This window comes from Microtus oregoni, unplaced genomic scaffold (assembly GCF_018167655.1).
Source record: "Microtus oregoni isolate MIOR12 unplaced genomic scaffold, Mior012 000012F_ref0000307, whole genome shotgun sequence".
Lineage (NCBI taxonomy): Eukaryota > Metazoa > Chordata > Mammalia > Rodentia > Cricetidae > Microtus > Microtus oregoni.
The window spans coordinates 45,304,160-45,322,697 of record NW_024543071.1 but is presented as its reverse complement, the minus strand read 5'-3'; the positions used below and the strand labels follow the sequence as shown (position 1 = coordinate 45,322,697).

The following is an 18,538-nucleotide window of genomic DNA, read 5'->3' as shown; positions in this document are numbered from 1 at the left end:
CTTCATACTGTAGAATCCTCAATGAAGGCTTTGGAACATAATTATGGACAGGAGATTCAGACATTGCAGAAGGCAATGGTGAATAGAATTGAAAAGATTGAGGAATTTCTAAATTCTGATGAAGAAGAGCAAAGGGTAGAAAGGCAAATTTTAACTACATCTGTGGGTAAGTCTCTCCAGGACAGTTTCCACAAAGCTCTACCTACAGCTCTACCTGCCTTTCCAGTAATAACAACAGAGAAGGTGATTGGTTCCAAAAACCCTAGGGTCATCAAGGAGGATACATGGGAGCCTGTCCGTATGAATGACCTCAAGGAAATTAAACAGGCTGTTATGACTTTTGGGATGCAAGCCTCTTTTGTTAAAGAGATGGTAAGATCTTGGGCCATGACAAGCAGAGCAACCCCCTCGGACTGGCTCCAGCTGAGCTCTGCAGTACTTGAGAGTGGACCACAATTGAAATGGAAATGCTTATTCAGGCAAGAGGCTAGACTCTTAGAACAGCAGGAAAAAGCGAAGGGAATTGACATTTCCCTAGATCAAATTCTAGGTGAAGGGCCCTTTTCCGATCCTCAGGAACAAGCTAATTTGGATGAAAACACACTCTCCATGTGTACTACAGCAGCCTTAAGGGCTTGGGACAGGGTACAAGACCCAGGACAGAGAATGGAATCATTTGTCAGAGTTAAACAGGGTCAGAGAGAACCCTTTAGTGACTTTTTACAAAGATTAACTAAGGTTGTACAAATAGGGATATCTGACCCAGAAGCAAGACGTATAATGATTGAGTCTTTGGCTTATGAAAATGCAAATGTGGAATGCAAAAGGATTTTGGGGCCTTTAAAGCTCAGATCAGCGCCTTTGGAAGAATGGGTCTTGCATACACTCAATGTTGATACATTTGATTATGGCACTGAAGCATGGGTAGAAGAAGCAATTTCCAATGGTAAAAGGAGACACCAGAATACCAAATGTTTTAATTGTGGCAAAATGGGTCATATGAAAAGGAATTGTAGACAACGGATTTTCAGAAATAATAATAATAATGCATCTTTCAGAAATAATAATAATAATGCATCTTCTAGAAATAACAGAAATAGGAGGACTCAGCCTTCAGGTTTATGTAGAAGATGTGGAAAAGGCAGACATTGGACGAATGAATGCAGGTCTACAAGAGATAGACAAGGCAACCTGATACAGTCGGGAAACGTGAGAGGGGGGCCTCACAGGCCCCCATGGCAAACATGGTTCAGTCATTTCCAGTTTCTGCAGAGAACGTGCCTCATCAGGACAATTAGGAAGCCCCATGCCTACTGTTAGAAGCAATAATGATCAGAAAGATAAGTTACGTGTGTTTTGGCAAACTTCTATAAATGATCAAAGACCTAAACTGAGAGTGTGTGTAAATGGCATTTTTATTACTGGCCTGCTGGACACGGGTGCTGATGTAAGTATCATTACCCCAGAATCTTGACATCCATATTGGCCTCTTCAGAATGTAAATGTTCAGCTCCTGGGAATTGGAACCCTATCTCGAGTAAGGCAAAGCATGAGATGGGTTGAATGTATAGGGCCAGAGGGACAAATAGGAAAATTAAAGCCATATGTAGCCAATATCGCAATGAATTTATGGGGTCGTGACCTATTACAACAATGGAATACCGAAATTAACATTCCTGCTACTTCTAGAGCCTATATTTCTGAGAATAATATTAAAAGATATTACAAACAGAGAAAACCGGCCATTCGGGCTGTACAAGAACAAGCAATTGATGTCCCTTCAGAGATACCAACAGCCTTGCCTCTAAAATGGTTGACTGAGAAACCAATATGGACAAAGCAATGGCCTTTAGCTGAGGAAAAGTTACAGGCTTTAGAACAGCTGGTACAAGAACAATTAGATGCTGGACATATAGAAGAATCTACCAGCCCTTGGAATTCTCCTGTATTTGTGGTTAAGAAAAAATCAGGTAAATGGAGAATGGTGACAGATCTCAGGGCCATCAACAAGGTTATTCAACCTATGGGCCCTGTGCAATCTGGAATTCCTTTGCCCTCTTTATTACCAAAAGGATGGCCTCTCATAGTTATTGATTTAAAGGATTGTTTTTTCACTATACCTTTGCAAAAAGAAGATAGAGAAAAATTTGCCTTCACGGTGCCTACTTATAACAATTCTCAATCTTCGAGGAGGTACCACTGGACCGTTCTCCCCCAGGGTATGTTAAATAGCCCCTCCCTGTGCCAATATTTTGTGAACCAACCATTGCAAATAATACGCAAGAAATTTCCCAAATCTATAGTATACCATTACATGGACGACATCTTGTTTTCCGATTCAAACATGGATACCTTGAACAGACTGTTTGAAGAAATAAAGATACCTTTACCTAAATGGGGATTGCAAATCGCTCCTGAAAAGATTCAGAAGGGAGATTCTGTTAATTATTTAGGTTATAAAATAGGTTTGCAAAAAATTAAGACACAAAAAGCACAAATTAGGAGAGATCGCCTACGGACTCTTAATGACTTTCAAATACTGTTAGGAGACATTTCCAGTCTACGACCAGCTATTGGAATAACACCTGAACTAATAATTCATTTGAACAAAACCTTGGATGGTGATAAAGATTTAAACAGTCCCAGAGAATTAATAGCTGAAGCAGAAAAGGAACTGACAATGATTGAGGAAAAATTACAACAGGCACATTTGGACAGGGTGAATCCAGAGCTCGATTGTATTCTCGTCATACTACCATCAAAAATTTCTCCTACAGGAATTTTAATGCAGAGAGATGATATTATTTTGGAATGGATCTTTTTACCACATAAACCAAGTAAGAAACTGAAAACTTATGTGGAAAAAGTCTCTGAGTTAATTATAAAAGGCAAGCTGAGACTTTTTTACCATAAAGAAATAGTGCTTAAGCAGACAGGCATTCTTAATCTACATTGAACTTTTACAAAAGACATTATGTATAGAAATATTGCACATGGTACCTCATTTAATATGTATAACTTTTATATTTTTATTTATCTATTAAAAAGGAGATTTAACTTCTAACATACAGAAACTAGTTTGTTCCCCAAGGTAGGTTAATTGCTTTTTTCTTAAGAAGACAGAATTCACATCTTCAGATATGCTCTAGGGGAACTCTCCAGAGCTCTCTAAGTGTCTATAATTCTCTACTTCTCTATGCACTAGCCTCTGAAATCCCAATGTGGCACACCAGGGGACATACTGCTTGCTATTATCATCAGATGTTTATTTTCTGAATGGTAGTCATTTTTAACACATGCAGGTCTTTGAACTAACCTGAAGATCAGCTATGGGCCTTCAAGTAAGCTGAAGGAAAACACTCAAAAAAATCCCATTGATTAACTCCTCTCTGGCAAATTCTTTATGGGTTTTCTTACAGACTTTATTTTTTTATATACAGACACAACCTGTGAACTATGGGAGAGGGGTAATCTTGTCTGGTTTCCTGTGGTATGTATTCATTATAAGGAGGTAAGTGACTCTTCCAAAGGAAGAGGAGTAATACATGGTGAATTAAGAGCTTACTCTTTGCAGAAGTTCTGTCTTACCCTCTTCTTTTAGACAAGATTGAAACATTGATTGGGGGATAATGCTCTTCTACATTGTAAAGATTTGTCACTTGTATTAGTTTAATAAAACACTGATTGGCCAGTAGCCAGGCAGAATGTGTAGGTGGGGAAACCAGAGTAAGAGATTCTGGTAAGAGGAAAGGCAGAGATAGAGGCTTCATCCAGAATGAGAGGAAGCAAGATGAGAATGCCCTACTGCAAAAAGGTACCAAGCCACATGGCTAAATATAGATAAGAATTATGCATTAATTTAAGTTATAAGAGGTTGTTAGTAATAAGCCCAAACAATAGGCCTAACAGTTAATAATTAATAAAAGCCCTTGTGTGTTTATTTGGGACTAATAAGCTTCCATCTACATTAGTGAGAAGTATAATTCCTGAAAGGAAATGGGCTATGTATACCTACTACAAGTTACTTGAAAACAGTTGTTTAAAAAAAAAATTTGAGGACTAAAACAATTAAAAAGCTAAGGGTTGCTTTTCTAAAACTGAGTCTAGGTATAGATGTCAAAATACTGCAAAAGACAATGATTCATATAATTAGTTATTCTCAGAGTATAAAATGTAATTTTGTTGATGTAGCTTTATTTTCATCACTATATGTTAAATTTACTTGGAGATTAAAAAACAATCAAAATATACAAGCCTAGAAGATAAAATAATTTTTCTGCACACAGATAAAGAATTAGAAATAAGCAAATATTCTCTCAGCCACATTTTAACACCTATGTTATGAGTTCAGGCTCATTGCTGGATGGAAGCTTTAACTCTTGCATCTTGTGTGTTTTTCATACTGCTTACAAAGACTGAGATTACCATTAACTTCTTAGTTTTTAGTTTTTTCCTACAAATAATGTAGGAAACAGTACTTTCATTTCTACTTTTCACAAACACTCATACACACAAACACAGCCTTTGTAGATAATATAGCAAATGATAGGAGGTATCATATGACATAGGACTGGCGTTTTCAGGGTATATGTACATAATTAAAGTGGACAAATGTTCGTGTAAATAATCACAGGGAAATAACAGAGTGAATAGTCTTCCAAATATGTGAAGCCAAACAAGAAAGTTTAAGTATTGTTAGACCATAAGAACACTATGCCTATGAGATAAACAAAGCTCATATGCTAGGAACTTGGGCTCCAGAATCTCTGTTCTTTCTGTGGGGTGATGTTCAGAGAAAAGTAAAACTAAAAATTAGCAAAAGAGGAATGTATTACCTAAAATTATTGATTATAATAATGAAACTTTAAAAAAGAATGGTGACAAACATTGATATTCTTAGAGTAAAAACAAACTAAGATTCATGACAAGGCACAGAAAATCCCAGGGACTCAAATGCAGAAAGGGCAATTTGGAGTAAAAGTTTTCAAGATTTAAGCTTACTCAGAACTAAAGCCCTGTATGCTATTTTCATATAGTAATGACAATATCAGTAGTACTCACTAAGGCTTGCTTATTAACCATTTTCTTTTTTATAATTTTTGTTGATTTTATTGAAGTATACATTTTTCTTTGCTCTCCTCCCTTACTTCACTTCCTCTTCCCTCCCCTTCAACCCTCTCACATGGTCCCCATGCTCCCAATTTAATCAAGAGATCTTGTCTTTTTCCACTTCCCATGAAGACTTGATCCATGTATTTCACTCTTAGGGTTCTCAATGTTGTCTAGGTTCTCTGGGATTGTGAAACTACAGGCTAGTTTCCTTTCTTTTATGTCTAAAAGCTACTTATGAGTGAGCATATATGGTATTTGTTTTTCTGGGTCTGGGTTACCTCACTCAGTATTATGTGTTCTAGCTCCATCCATTTACCTGCAAATGTCAAGATGTAGTTATTTTTTCTGCTGTGTAATACTCCATTGTGTATATATATCTCAATTTCCTTATCCATTATTTGGTCACGGGGCATTTAAGTTGTTTCCAGGTTCTGGCTATGAGAAACAATGCTGCTATGAACATCATTGAGCACATGTCCTTGTGGTATGATTGAGCATTCGTTGGGTATATCCCCAAAAGTGATATTGATCTCTAAAATATACAAGGAACTCAAGAAATTGGTCATCAAAAGAACCCAATAAAAAAAGGAATATAAACCTAAACTGAGAATTCTCAACAGATAAATCTAAAATGACTGAAAGACATTTAAGGAAATGCTCAATATCCTTAGCCATCAGAGAAATTCAAATCAAAAGAACTCTGAGATTCCATCTTATGCCTGTAAGAATGGCCAAGATCAAAAACATTTATGGCAACTTATGCTGGAGAGGATGCATTGCCTTTGATACCCTATTATGCTTTCACAATAATATCCCAAGTAGGTCTTTATTTTGTAGATGGCTATACTGTATTTAGAAGAGTTAGGTACTTTCTAGGTAGTCATTGGATGATCTCAATATGTATCTCTTCTAAGAACTTGATCTCTCTGGGTTTAAGTTAATGTTTTTTTTTTAATTATAAACTGCTTCTGAGGTTGAACACTTTTCTAACATACCTGTAAGTTCAAAAAATCTATTATGTACAATATTTAGAAATATTGATTCAAGATAAAGCCTTAGTTGAACTAATCATAACTTCTTGGTTCTGGTTATATCCTTATCAATGTATGGAGATTTGCTACATTAAAGGCATGACAATGTGTGTGCCAAGAAAAGTTAAAATGCAATTAAAGCTCATTACTGCATTCAGAACCTTTTAGTACTCAGCACAAACATTTCACAGTTTTGGAGAACTCATTTACTTGATTTTTAATGAGAACAACTATATAGTAACCAAGATTATATTTAAATTATAATTAAAATTAATATATATCTTAATTACACTCAGTTCACTGAAAATAAACAGAAGAAAAAATATTCATTATAGTTAAGGTAAATTATTTTTGATCATTAGCTTGCAATGGGTGAAAATATTCAAAACAAAAATTGGAAATTATGTTATTCAAATATGTAGAAATTTTTTATCTCTTTTGCTTCAAAATTTAGATGGATGTAGCAATTTATCAAAGTCATTATGTCATTGACAGAGAACAGGATGTTTCTATAGGTTTTTTTTGTTTTTTTTTTTCAGAGCAGCCAGTAATGTTAGTTTTACAGAGCCCAAGAAAAGTGAACTGGCACATAGATAAATTAAAATGAATCATTTCACACATTTATTAAGCTTTCTGCATCTGGTTAAAACACACATATAATTCTATAAATAATTTTTATTTTGGTAGAAAATGAATTAGGATTTTACAGATTCTAATTCCTTTAAGAACCAATTCTTAAAGTTTTTTAAAAAAATAATTCTATGTGTATTTTTGCTTTACCTACATGTATGTCTGTGCACCATGCGTGTCTCATGCTTGAAGTAGCTAGAAGAAGGTGTCAGATCCCCTGGTACTGGAATTACAGACAGTTGTGAACTGTCATGTAGGTGCTGAGTCATTTGGAATAGAAGAGCCAGTACTTAAAACTGCTGAAACATCTCTCCTGCCCCTTATTTGTCTCTCTTTTTAAAAATCATTTAAGGCCTCTTGTTGACTAACTGATATCATTGATGGAGAACAAGACAGAAGTGACATTGTTCATCTTTTTGGGACTCACCAATGACCCACACCTGCAACTTCCCCTCTTCATCATCTTCCTCCTCATCTATACCATCACCCTGGTGGGGAACCTGGGGATGTTCCTATTGATTCTCTTTGACTCTCGGCTTCACACTCCCATGTACATTTTTCTCAGTAACCTGTCTTTAGTGGACTTCTGTTACTCTTCAACGGTCACTCCAAAGGTCATAGCTGGATTCCTTTCAGGAGACAAGATCATGTCCTACAATGCTTGTGCCTCTCAGATTTTCTTTTTTGCAACCTTTGCCAATGTGGAGAACTACCTTTTGGTCTCAATGGCCTATGATCGCTATGTAGCAGTATGTAAGCCCCTACACTATGCCAGCACCATGACAACAAATGTATGTGCATGTTTAGTCATTGGCTGTTTTATCTGTGGTTTCCTGAATGCTTCCATCTATACTGCGGATGTTTTAACTCTCTCCTTCTGTGTGTACAATGTGGTCCATCATTTTTTCTGTGATATTCCAGCAGTCATGCTTGTATCTTGCTCTGATAGACATGTCAATGAACTAGTTCTTATTTATGTGGCCAGCTTCAATATTTTTTTTGCTCTTATACTTATCTTAATATCCTACACGTTCATTTTTGCCAACATTCTAAAGATGAACTCTGTTGCAGCATATCGCAAAGCTCTCTCCACTTGTGCCTCCCATTTCACGGCTGTCTCCATTTTCTACGGTACACTCATATTCATGTACTTGCAGCCCAGCTCCAGTCACTCCATGGACACTGACAAAATTGTATCTGTCTTTTACACCATGGTCATACCCATGTTGAACCCTCTAGTCTACAGCCTAAGGAATAAGGAAGTGAAGAATGCATTCACAAAGATTGTATTGAGGTCAAAATAATGCTGAAGCTTTAATTTTAACTTTTTGGGATACACACCATCTGGAATAATTTCTCTCTTCTTAACTCTATACTGAATCGCATATTTCCCTGCTACATTGAATTCAGTAACTTGAAGTGACATCTTTATCCCTGCAATGTGTGTTCCTGTCAAAAAGATGATGTTTTGTTCAGAGGAGTGAAACCTGAATAAAATATATGTGATAAATTCAGGATAGATTGTGAAATACCTAAATTATTACATTATCATAATTAATCACTTTTTATGCAATATTTTCCTGTTACATCAATATAAATCTATGTATACAGGTGCATTGAGCAAACAGTTAAAGGGACGACTTATACAAATGGATGTCAGAAAATTCTCAGAATAAAATGTAACATTAATTTGTATTATATGCCTACCTTTGTGTTCATTTAATTGTGCTAATTTCATAGAGATATCCAAATGAACATAGAAAACATTTAATGTTGTTTAATGACTAGAATATGAGGTTATATTTAAAGAGTTCTACTTGAAACAAGCAGAGTTACCTTAAAAATGTCAGTTTTCCTCATCATCTAACCCAAGGAGTGCTGATCTGGATAAACTAGAAAGTTGTGGAAAAAGGAGTTACCTCCTTCTTTAAATTAGTTATTAAGTGATATTTATCCCCTTTCTTCTCCCATACCCACTCATTTTCTCAGTTTCCAAGAATACAATAATTATAGTTTTTCCTCATCATTGTCAGGTATTTGAGCTCAAGTTGATTCATTCAGCTCTACCTCCGGACTGTTTATCATAGAACTGGTTCAACATAGGTCTTACCATCTTTCTTAATCTCATGAATTTAGAGCAAAAACAATTAATCTGCAAAGTTTGGGAGATTACTCAGTGGATAAAGAGCTTGCTGTACAAATATGAGTTTTGATCCCTAGCAGTTATGTGAAATCCGATAAGTATGCCCAGTATCTGGAATCCTGGGATATGATTAACATAACTACCACATATAATTTTAGCGAGAACCCATATTCTGCTACTGAGTAAGCGTTCAAAAGAAATAAAATGAGTTTGGACCCAACAACAAATCATGGCACTACACAATCCTTCCAGTGGTTATCATAATACTCAGGGAATGGAAAGAAAATATAAATGTTCTCAGGTGATGGTACAATAAAGAAAATATAGTACTCAAATATTTTATATATAATAATGATTTATACAAATATTCAATTATTTATAAACAACATTAATGTGACTTGAGATCAATAAGGCTTAATCAGGGATAGGGAGAATATGGAACAGAAGATAGTTAGGTAAATGAAGGGTGTGTGAAACCACCAGGTAGAAACCTACTTCTTTTTGCTTCAATTTTTTTCTTTTTTTGAGATTATAACATAATTATATCATTTATTACTCCTCTTTCCTACTTCCAAACTTTTACATATACCCCCTCTATTGTCTTGCAAATTCATAGCCCATTTGTTATTGCATGCATACATGAGTATATATATATATATATATATATGTTTATATTCCTAAATATGCCAGTTCAGTCCATTTAATGTTACTTGTATGTATGTTTTCATGCCTTGGTACTGAATGTCAAATTGGGAAGCTGCTCCATAGGTAAAACTACTTTTATGATCCCAATTTTTCTCAGGTGCCTATAGCTGTGTCAGTAGGCTTGAGGCACTGTGGGTCCACTTTGGCATGTTCATTGTTATAGTTTTTCAGTTCACATTTGATCAATCATGTAGGTGATACTTCATGGACATAGGTTTTGTTGTTACTAGGAGACAGAATCTCATAGCAAACTCCCTGATTCTGTATCTTACACTCATTCTACATCCTCTTCAACAATGTTTCTGAGACTTAAGGGCATGAGTGTTTTGTATATGTATTTACTGGGATGGGGTTTCACAACTGTGCATTTTCATTGGTTATGGTTCTTGGTCTTCATGGGAGGAGACTGATGGGAAATATCAGGATGCAAGTAAAATCATATGGAAATTAGCAAAAGGGGGGAAATTTAGGATGAAGATAGAGAGATAGAAGAAAGAGAGAGGTGTATAAAACAACTATTAAGAAGTCTGAGCACTCGGGAGGCAGAGGCAGGCGGATCTCTGTGAGTTCGAGACCAGTCTGGTCTACAAGAGCTAGTTCCAGGAGAGGCTCCAAAGCCACAGAGAAACCCTGTCTCGAAAAAAACCAAAAAAAAAAAAAAAGAAGTCTGAAAAAGTCATAAGGAGCTATATTATTAATTATTTACTCAAACAAACCCTACCATATACATAATTATATATATATATATATATATATATATATATACACACACATATAGTCATACACACACACACACACACACACACACACACACACACATACATATATAGTCAAAAACACTTTTTTTCGTATGGGTTGACAATGGTTCCTCCAAAAGCCAAAGTCTATCTAACAGAAACATCAATACTAGAAATGAAAAGAATTATTTTGAGTTGTTGGACAATAATATTCATGAGACACCCAAACCATACAATCTGCTGTTGTTGCCTTCATCCGCCCCCCTAGAGGTGAAAAGATAGTAACTATTGCTGGTATTTATGCACTTCAGAAACAGAGACCATAAACCCCTGATCTGAAACAGACCTGAATATCCCCCCCAGACTAATTTTCATTATACCAGAAGGCACCATGAACGTTTCAAAAGGATGGAGACAACCAAGAATCCTACCCAGATATGATGCCTATAACCCACATAAAATACTAACATTGCATAGTAACCCTGAGGGTGCAATAGTGACAAGAATACTTTGGTGGTAACCAACAATTTTCTAATTACTCTTGAGACCCTGTCAACAAGAAGGATACCATTCCTGGTTTTCAAATCCTAGATAACCATTTAGTGCTAGTTAAGTTATGGTTGTTGCAAGAAAACTCTAGATCTCCTAATTCACTAAACCAGCATAGTCCCTAACAACAATACATAAAAAAATTACCTGAGACCCACAGGTAGGTGTAGAAACCTACTTGTTTATAACCTAATGAAAACCTACAAGCAAAAAGAAGAATGCTTTAGAGGGTAGATATCCTGTGTTGCTAAATAGTGTGGCTCTTAAAAACTTGAATTACAAAATTCCCAGGACTGATTGTGAAATATTGCCCTATGAATTTTTGGTCGGAGAGTCTTTGGAGGCCCTTAAAACTATACAGACTCTTGTTATTCCTCTTGGTTACTCAGTATAAATAGTGGATAAGACTTTATTGTTGAAGATAGTATTTTCATTTGTTGTATCATAAAGAAATTAGACTGAAACTGAGCACCACAGTTCTAGATGGTGCCAGAAGCCTTCAGTTGTCTTCCATAGCTTTGAACACAATGAACAACAATACCCACCTACCAGACAAGATACATTGGTGCAAACATAGATTGGCTATGGGGGTAACTTAAAGTCCTCTGGATTTGAAGCCTATTCTATAAAATGGAATTCATGTATGATACTACTATTATAATAGAAAAAGAAAAAAAATGACTAAAGAGGTCATGGAGGTCAATAGATTGCTAATATTTTTCTAAGCTGATATGGTGACAAATCACTTTCTAATTTTTTGTTTTTACAACAGTAGAAAAACACTAAACCTCAGTCTTAACCTTAGAAAAATGCTACTCCCCAGCAATTTTGTCTACTTCCCATAGCCAAGAGGATAACTTTATGTTTTTCCTTGGGTTCACCTTCTTATTTAGCTTCTTTAGGTTCACCAATTGTAGTCTCCGTGACCCTTATTTATGGCTAGAAACCAATTATGAGTGAGTACATCCCATGTTCATCTTTTTGGGTCTGGGTTACCTCACTCAGGATAGTGTTTTCTATTTCCATCCATTTGCATGCAAAATTTGAGAAGTCATTGTTTTTTACCGCAGCGTAGTACTCTAATGTGTATATATTCCATACTTTCTTCATCCATTCTTCCATTGAAGGGCATCTAGGTTGTTTCCAGGTTCTGGCTATTACAAATAATACTGCTATGAACATAGTTGAACAAATGCTTTTGTCATATGATAGGGCATCTCTTGGGTATATTCCCAAGAGTGGTATTGCTGGGAAAATTGGGATCTTGGAGTTGGGGGTGGGATGGGGGTAAGGGGAGATGGGGAGAGAAAAGTGAGAAGGGGAGGAGGGGGGGAACTTGGGGAAACAGAGGACTGGGATAAAGGAAGGTTGGATAGGGGAGCACAGAAGCACAATTCTTAGTTAAGGGAGCCACCTTAGGGTTGGCAAAAGACTTGAACCTAGAGTGGCTCCCAGGAGCCCATGGTGATGTCCCCAGTTAGTTCCTTGGGCAGCTGAGGATTGGGAACCTGAAATGACCCTATCCTATAGCAATACTGAAGAATATCTTGCATATCACCATAGCACCTTCATCTGGTGATGAATGGAGATAGAGACAGAGACCCACACTGGAGCACTGGACTGAGCTCCCAAGGTCCCAATGAGGAGCGGAAGGAGGGAGAAGATGAGCAAAGAAGTCGGGACCACGAGGGGTGCACCCACCCACTGAGACAGTGGGGCTGATCTATTGGGAGCTCACCAAGGCCAGCTGGACAGTTACTGAAAAAGCATGGGATAAAACCGGACTCTCTGAACATGGCGAACAATGAGGGCCGATGGGAAGCCAAGGACAATGGCATGGGGTTTTGACCCTACTTCATATTCTGGCTTTGTGGGAGCCTAGCAAGTTTGGATGTTCACCTTCCTAGACATGGACGGAGGGGGGCGAACCTTGGACTTTCCACAGGGCAGGGAACCCTGACTGCTCTTTGGACTGGAGAGGGAGGGGGAGAAGGGCGGGAGGAGGGGGGAGGGAAATGGGAGGCTGGTAGAAGGCAGATACTTTTTTTTCCTTTTCTCAAAAAAAAAGTTTATCATATGCTATTTAAAAAAAATTTCATGAAACTGCAATCACACTTTAACACAAATTCTGGAGTGACCTGAATCTGTGTTCTTTGGCCATGGTCCCTCATATTTTGCTTTAGAATAAATTAGTTTTTACCCTCTTTGAGGTGAGATATTTTGCTTTAGAATAAATTATTTTTTTATCCCCTTTAAAAAAAAAGAAAAATGCTACTCACTGCCTTAATCACGTAAGTTTCTTTTTGCTATGAACGATGCTTAATAAGGAGACTTACGATTGCTAAAGTTGCTAAGAATAAATGACATTGAGTTTTCATCTCTAAAAAGGCCATTTATATGATAGGGCATTTCTTGGGTATATTCCCAAGAGTGGTATTGCTGGGTCCAGGAGTAGGTTGATCCCGAATTTCCTAAGAAACCGAAACACTGACTTCCATAGTGGTTGCACAAGATTGCATTCCCACCAGCAATGGATGAGGGTACCCCTTCCTCCACAACCTCTCCAGCAAAGGTTATCGTTGGTGTTTTTGACTTTAGCCATTCTCACAGGTGTAAGATGACAGTATTTGTTCAACTATGTTCATAGCGGTATTATTTGTAATAGCCAGAACCTGGAAACAACCTAGATACCCTTCAATGGAAGAATGGATGAAGAAAGTATGGAATATCTACACATTAGAGTACTACTCAGCGGTAAAAAACAATGACTTCTCGAATTTTGCATGCAAATGGATGGAAATAGAAAACACTATCCTGAGTGAGGTATCCCAGACCCAAAAAGATGAACATGGGATGTACTCACTCATAATTGGTTCCTAGCCATAAATAAGGGTCACGGAGTCTACAATAGGTGAATCTAAAGAAGCTAAATAAGAAGGGGAACCCAAGGAAAAACATATAGTTATCCTCTTGGCTAAGGGAAGTAGACAAAATTGCCGGGGAGAAAATTGGGATCTTGGGGTGGGGTGGGTTGGGGGTAAGGGGAGATGGGGAGAGAAAAGTTAGAAGGGAAGGAGGTCGGGCCTTGGGAAAGCAGGAGGATTGGGATAAAGGAAGGTTGGACAGGGGAGCACGGAACCACAATTCTTAGTTAAGGGAACCACTTTAGGGTTGGCAAGAGACCTGATCCTAGAGGGGCTCCCAGGTGCCCAAACTGAGGTCCCCAGTTAGTTCCTTGGGCAGTTGAGAATAGGGAACCTGAAATGACCCTATCCTTGAGCAATAGTGATGAATATCTTGCATATCATCATAGAACCTTCATCTGGTGATGGATGGAGCTAGAGACAGAGACCCACACTGGAGCACTGGACTGAGCTCCCAAAGTCCCAATGAGGAGCAGAAGGAGGGAGAACATGAGCAAAGAAGTCGGGACCACGAGGGATGCACCCACCCACTGAGACAGTGGAGCTGATCTATTGAGAGCTCACCAAGACCAGCTGGACTGTGACTGAAAAAGCATGGGATAAAACTGGACTCTCTGAACATGGCGAACAATGATGGCTGATGAGACGCAAAGGACAATGGCACGGGGGTTTGATCCTACGTAATGTGATGGCTTTGTGTGAGCCCAGCCAGTTTGGATTTTCACCTTCCTAGATATGGACGGAGGTGGGAGGTCCTAGGTCTTACCACAGGGCAGAAAACCCTGACTGCTCTTTGGACTGGAGAGGGAGGGGGAAAGGAGTGGGGGGAGGGGGAGAAGGGTGGGAGGAGGGGGCGTAGGGGGGGAGGAGGGGGAGGGAAATGGGAGGCTGGGAGGAGGTGGAAACTTGTTTTTTTTTCTCCATTTCTCAATAAAAAAAAAGTAAAAAATAAAAAATAAAAAGGCCATTTATTTCACTCTTTCAAAGGCTCAGAAAACATCACAGAGAAAGAGGCAGAATGTATGTGAGTACCAGAAAACAGAGAGATCTGGAAAGTGTCTTCAGAATGGCATAACCATTGCAATTGTGAACTTACAATAGTTGTGGCTTCCTGAACTTTCTTGCACTGAACTGGACCTTTCAATGTCTGTATGGCTAGAGGAAGGTCTCATAGAACTCTACACTTCCCTGAACTCTTGGCTATTGCTGGATTCTGGGGGATAGACCATCATATTCTTCAGTTGTGTGCCCAATGGTGAGTCCTGAAGGCACCAATGGATAGTTCCAAACTTAAGGCTACACACATAGTCTCTGGTCAAACTCAATGAATCCTCAAAGTCATGAATGTGAAAAGGAAACTTTTGGGAATCAGAAGGTGAAGGAAGACAAGTTAGAATGTGGTGAGAGTAATAAGAACACATAATATACAATAATTAATTTGTTAAAGAATAGATTTTTTTAATGAAACATAAAACAGAGAAAAGAAAGGTCTCATGTTTTTTCATTAATTTACACAATTTCATTTATCAGTTAAAAATCTTAATTTAAAAAAAATATAACAACATTTTTGGTCCCTGCAGGCAGGTTAATTGTCTCTTCCTTAGAAAATCTGGATAAGAATTCTTCAAGTAATCTCATGGGGAAATCTCCAGAGTTCACCATATCTGTGTAAATCTCTTAAATTCCCCTCGCTCTGGCCTCTAAATCCCAACATGACTCCAAATCTCATTGTTTAGAAAAGACATCCTGCAGGGAATGACTCACTGGACAATATTACTCATCTGATTGAATTCCTTGTGAATAAAAAAATGCCTTCTACTTACCTGAAGTCTTGCTGTGAAATTTAGCCTGCATCAAAGAAATTTCTAAATATAAAAGTTACATTGATGGACTTTTCTACTATCAGTGTATAATGATTATACAAAATAATGAGTTTCATGAAGACATTTTCTAAATGGATATAATGTACATTGCTCATATTCACTGCTAAGTTACTGATATTTGAATTACACCATCTTTGTAAATAGCTACCTACTCCATATTACTTGCCAAAATACTCATGGTATAAGAGAAGAAATTGTATCATACCCATTTTACCAATAAGGAGCAGGTAAGTGATTCTTCCCAGGGCAACAAAATTGAAAGAATTCATGTTGATTTGAAACTTGATTCATGCTTGTGTTCTTCTGCCAATTTTCTTTGTATTGGAGAAGTTGAAATACCTATAATAGAATTGTGGAAATATTAAGTAGCTAATCTTATGACTTTAAAATTGTTTTGTATTGTATGTTGTTTTGGTTTTCTCAGAATGCTTTGCTTTTATAGTATGTTTTAACTTAAGTGGGAAACATACTTGAAATTCATACAACTACAAGCTGCCTGCATCTGATATAAGTTATATGAAAATGAGATGTTCAAGACTATTTTTTTAAAAAACATTGAGACAAGAGTAGGACACAAATGTCTTAATGTATATCATGGAGACTTTATTGGTTTATTTATAAATTGAAGTTCTTTCAACTACTAAATACAGGCAGGCTGAAAATGGTTTTATGCTCTATATAACCTTTCGTCTCATTGAGAGTTAAAACAGATAAAAATAAGAAAGGTAGAATGAAACTTTGCCAAGCTGTAAAGGTCATAATAAATTATAAACGAATAATCCTCAAGCTTAATTTCAAAGTTATTTTAATCTCATGCTTACTTTTGGAAAGTTGTTTAACATTTTGAACCTGGATCCTATCCTATAGTTCCTGTGTAACTTCTGAAATCCTAAGTTTCCTTGCCAATGTATATAGTAATACCTAACACACACACACACACACACACACACACACACACACACACACACACGGGGGGGGGGAAGAATTATAAAGAACTCTTTCACTAATGTTTGTAGCAAATGCTAATTGTCATCATTTGTGTTAAAATTGGGTATCATGATATCTTCAAGGACAGGCTAGTAGATGAACTTGTTAAAGATTGTTGATAAAGATAGTGGTAAATAATAGTAGTCAATTTGGATAGTAGTCAATTTGGGGTAGACATCCTACTAGGGTTTTCAAAACAGAAAGAATATTTGAAATAATATTTTTTGCTGTAGAAGTACAGTTTCAAATAATTGTTTTTAAAACTATGGAGCTTTGAAATAAATAGATCTGTGGTAAATACATTTTACCACTGATCTGTAATTTAGTCTATTTTACACCACTAATAAAATAAAGAATGGATTTTAAGAGGTCATGGCTCTTAAAGTAAAATACAGACTTCAAGGAAAAATTAACATATTCTAAATGAAAATATAAAAAGACAATACTATTTTTTGAGTAAAGGTAGAGAAACCCTAGAGAGCATTGAAATACTCAGTGGCTGGAATGTGGGAGAAAAGACAAAATGGAAAATGAAGTTTCAAGACTTCAAGATGGACATGCAAGTGAAGCCCTGTACTAAATTTAGTATTTGCCTTGCTCTAACTAATGTGAAGTCCCGTGCCCCATCCTAATACTAGTTTGATGGCATCCAGCACACTCCTGCCATATGTGTTTTATGTACTGAATTAAAATTGGGTATTACATAAAGGTGACTGTCTTTATTCTGTGGATGGAAAATGATGGTCACAGAAATGGGGCTACAGTGACTCTGACATAGAAAGTAATTGCTCAAATATTTGTCTTTTTCAGCAGTGTCTCTGCCAAACCACTTGATTCATTCACTCAGAAAAACTGTATTTTCAGGTTGATCTCATTCCAATAACTCCAACTATCCCTCCAAAACTACTGTTCACAAGAGTTAAACAACTCAATAAATTCATAAGTTTATGATGTAACTATGAATTCTCAACACATAAAGATATTGGTGATGGTGAAAATCTGTCTGAGATGGTGAAGATTAGCCATCATTATCTCCTTGTTTGTTTGACTTTGTTATGTGATAATATTTTATCTATCTCAATCTAGTCTAATTAAGAAATTTTAAATTCATTAAAAACACTTTTGCTTTTAAGAGAAGGATCATTTGGAGTTTTTTTTTTGTATTTGCAATGAAAGGAAACTGTATGGTGAAAATATGAAACTACCACTTGGTCAGTCACTTTATTAATTCATTATGAAAATGTAAATACTGACTTCCATGAAAGGTGACAAAAGAGTAATTATGAATTCAGGTGGTTGGATGTGATTTAAATTCATTTCAAACTGAGAGTTAACAGACACAGAATCATTTAATGGTTGGCATGAGTCCAAAGAAAACAGTGCCAATCAATAGTTTAGTAACTAGAATAAGTTGCTTAACCTCCTGTACCTTATAATTTACATAAAAGTGACAATCAAACAAATTTATATATTCTTAAGAAGAGGCAGTAAACATACTTCAAATATGTTCAAACAGTTCTTAGGTGAACTATATGGGAGTATCATCTGTTCTGAGTTCAAGAGAGATTACTTGGCAAAAGATTCAGCCAAACAAGTAATTTCTATTAAATTATTAAATTGTCAACATCTCAATTTATAAAGTTTAAAAATTCTGTACATTATCTATTGGGATTCTTCATTTTGTAGAATAAATAGCACTATATAATTAGTGCATTCAACTTGATTCTGAAGTCTGGGCTTTCTCTGAAGAAGTTTAAGACAGAAATCATACCTCAATGGCTTCTAGACATAATTTACAGTTTTCATATCATTTTCTTTTATTGTTCTTTCCTTCTAG

The 18,538-nt window shown here is 36.6% G+C and overlaps 1 protein-coding gene across 1 annotated transcript; it reads left to right on the top strand.

The window, feature by feature from the left end:
- Positions 1 to 7,150: 7,150 nt before the first annotated feature.
- Positions 7,151 to 8,077, top strand: LOC121454226 (olfactory receptor 5B3-like). The gene has a single exon (XM_041661473.1). The coding sequence runs from the start codon at positions 7,154 to 7,156 to the stop codon at positions 8,075 to 8,077; it is 924 nt and encodes a 307-aa protein (XP_041517407.1). The 5' UTR covers positions 7,151 to 7,153.
- Positions 8,078 to 18,538: the final 10,461 nt, after the last annotated feature.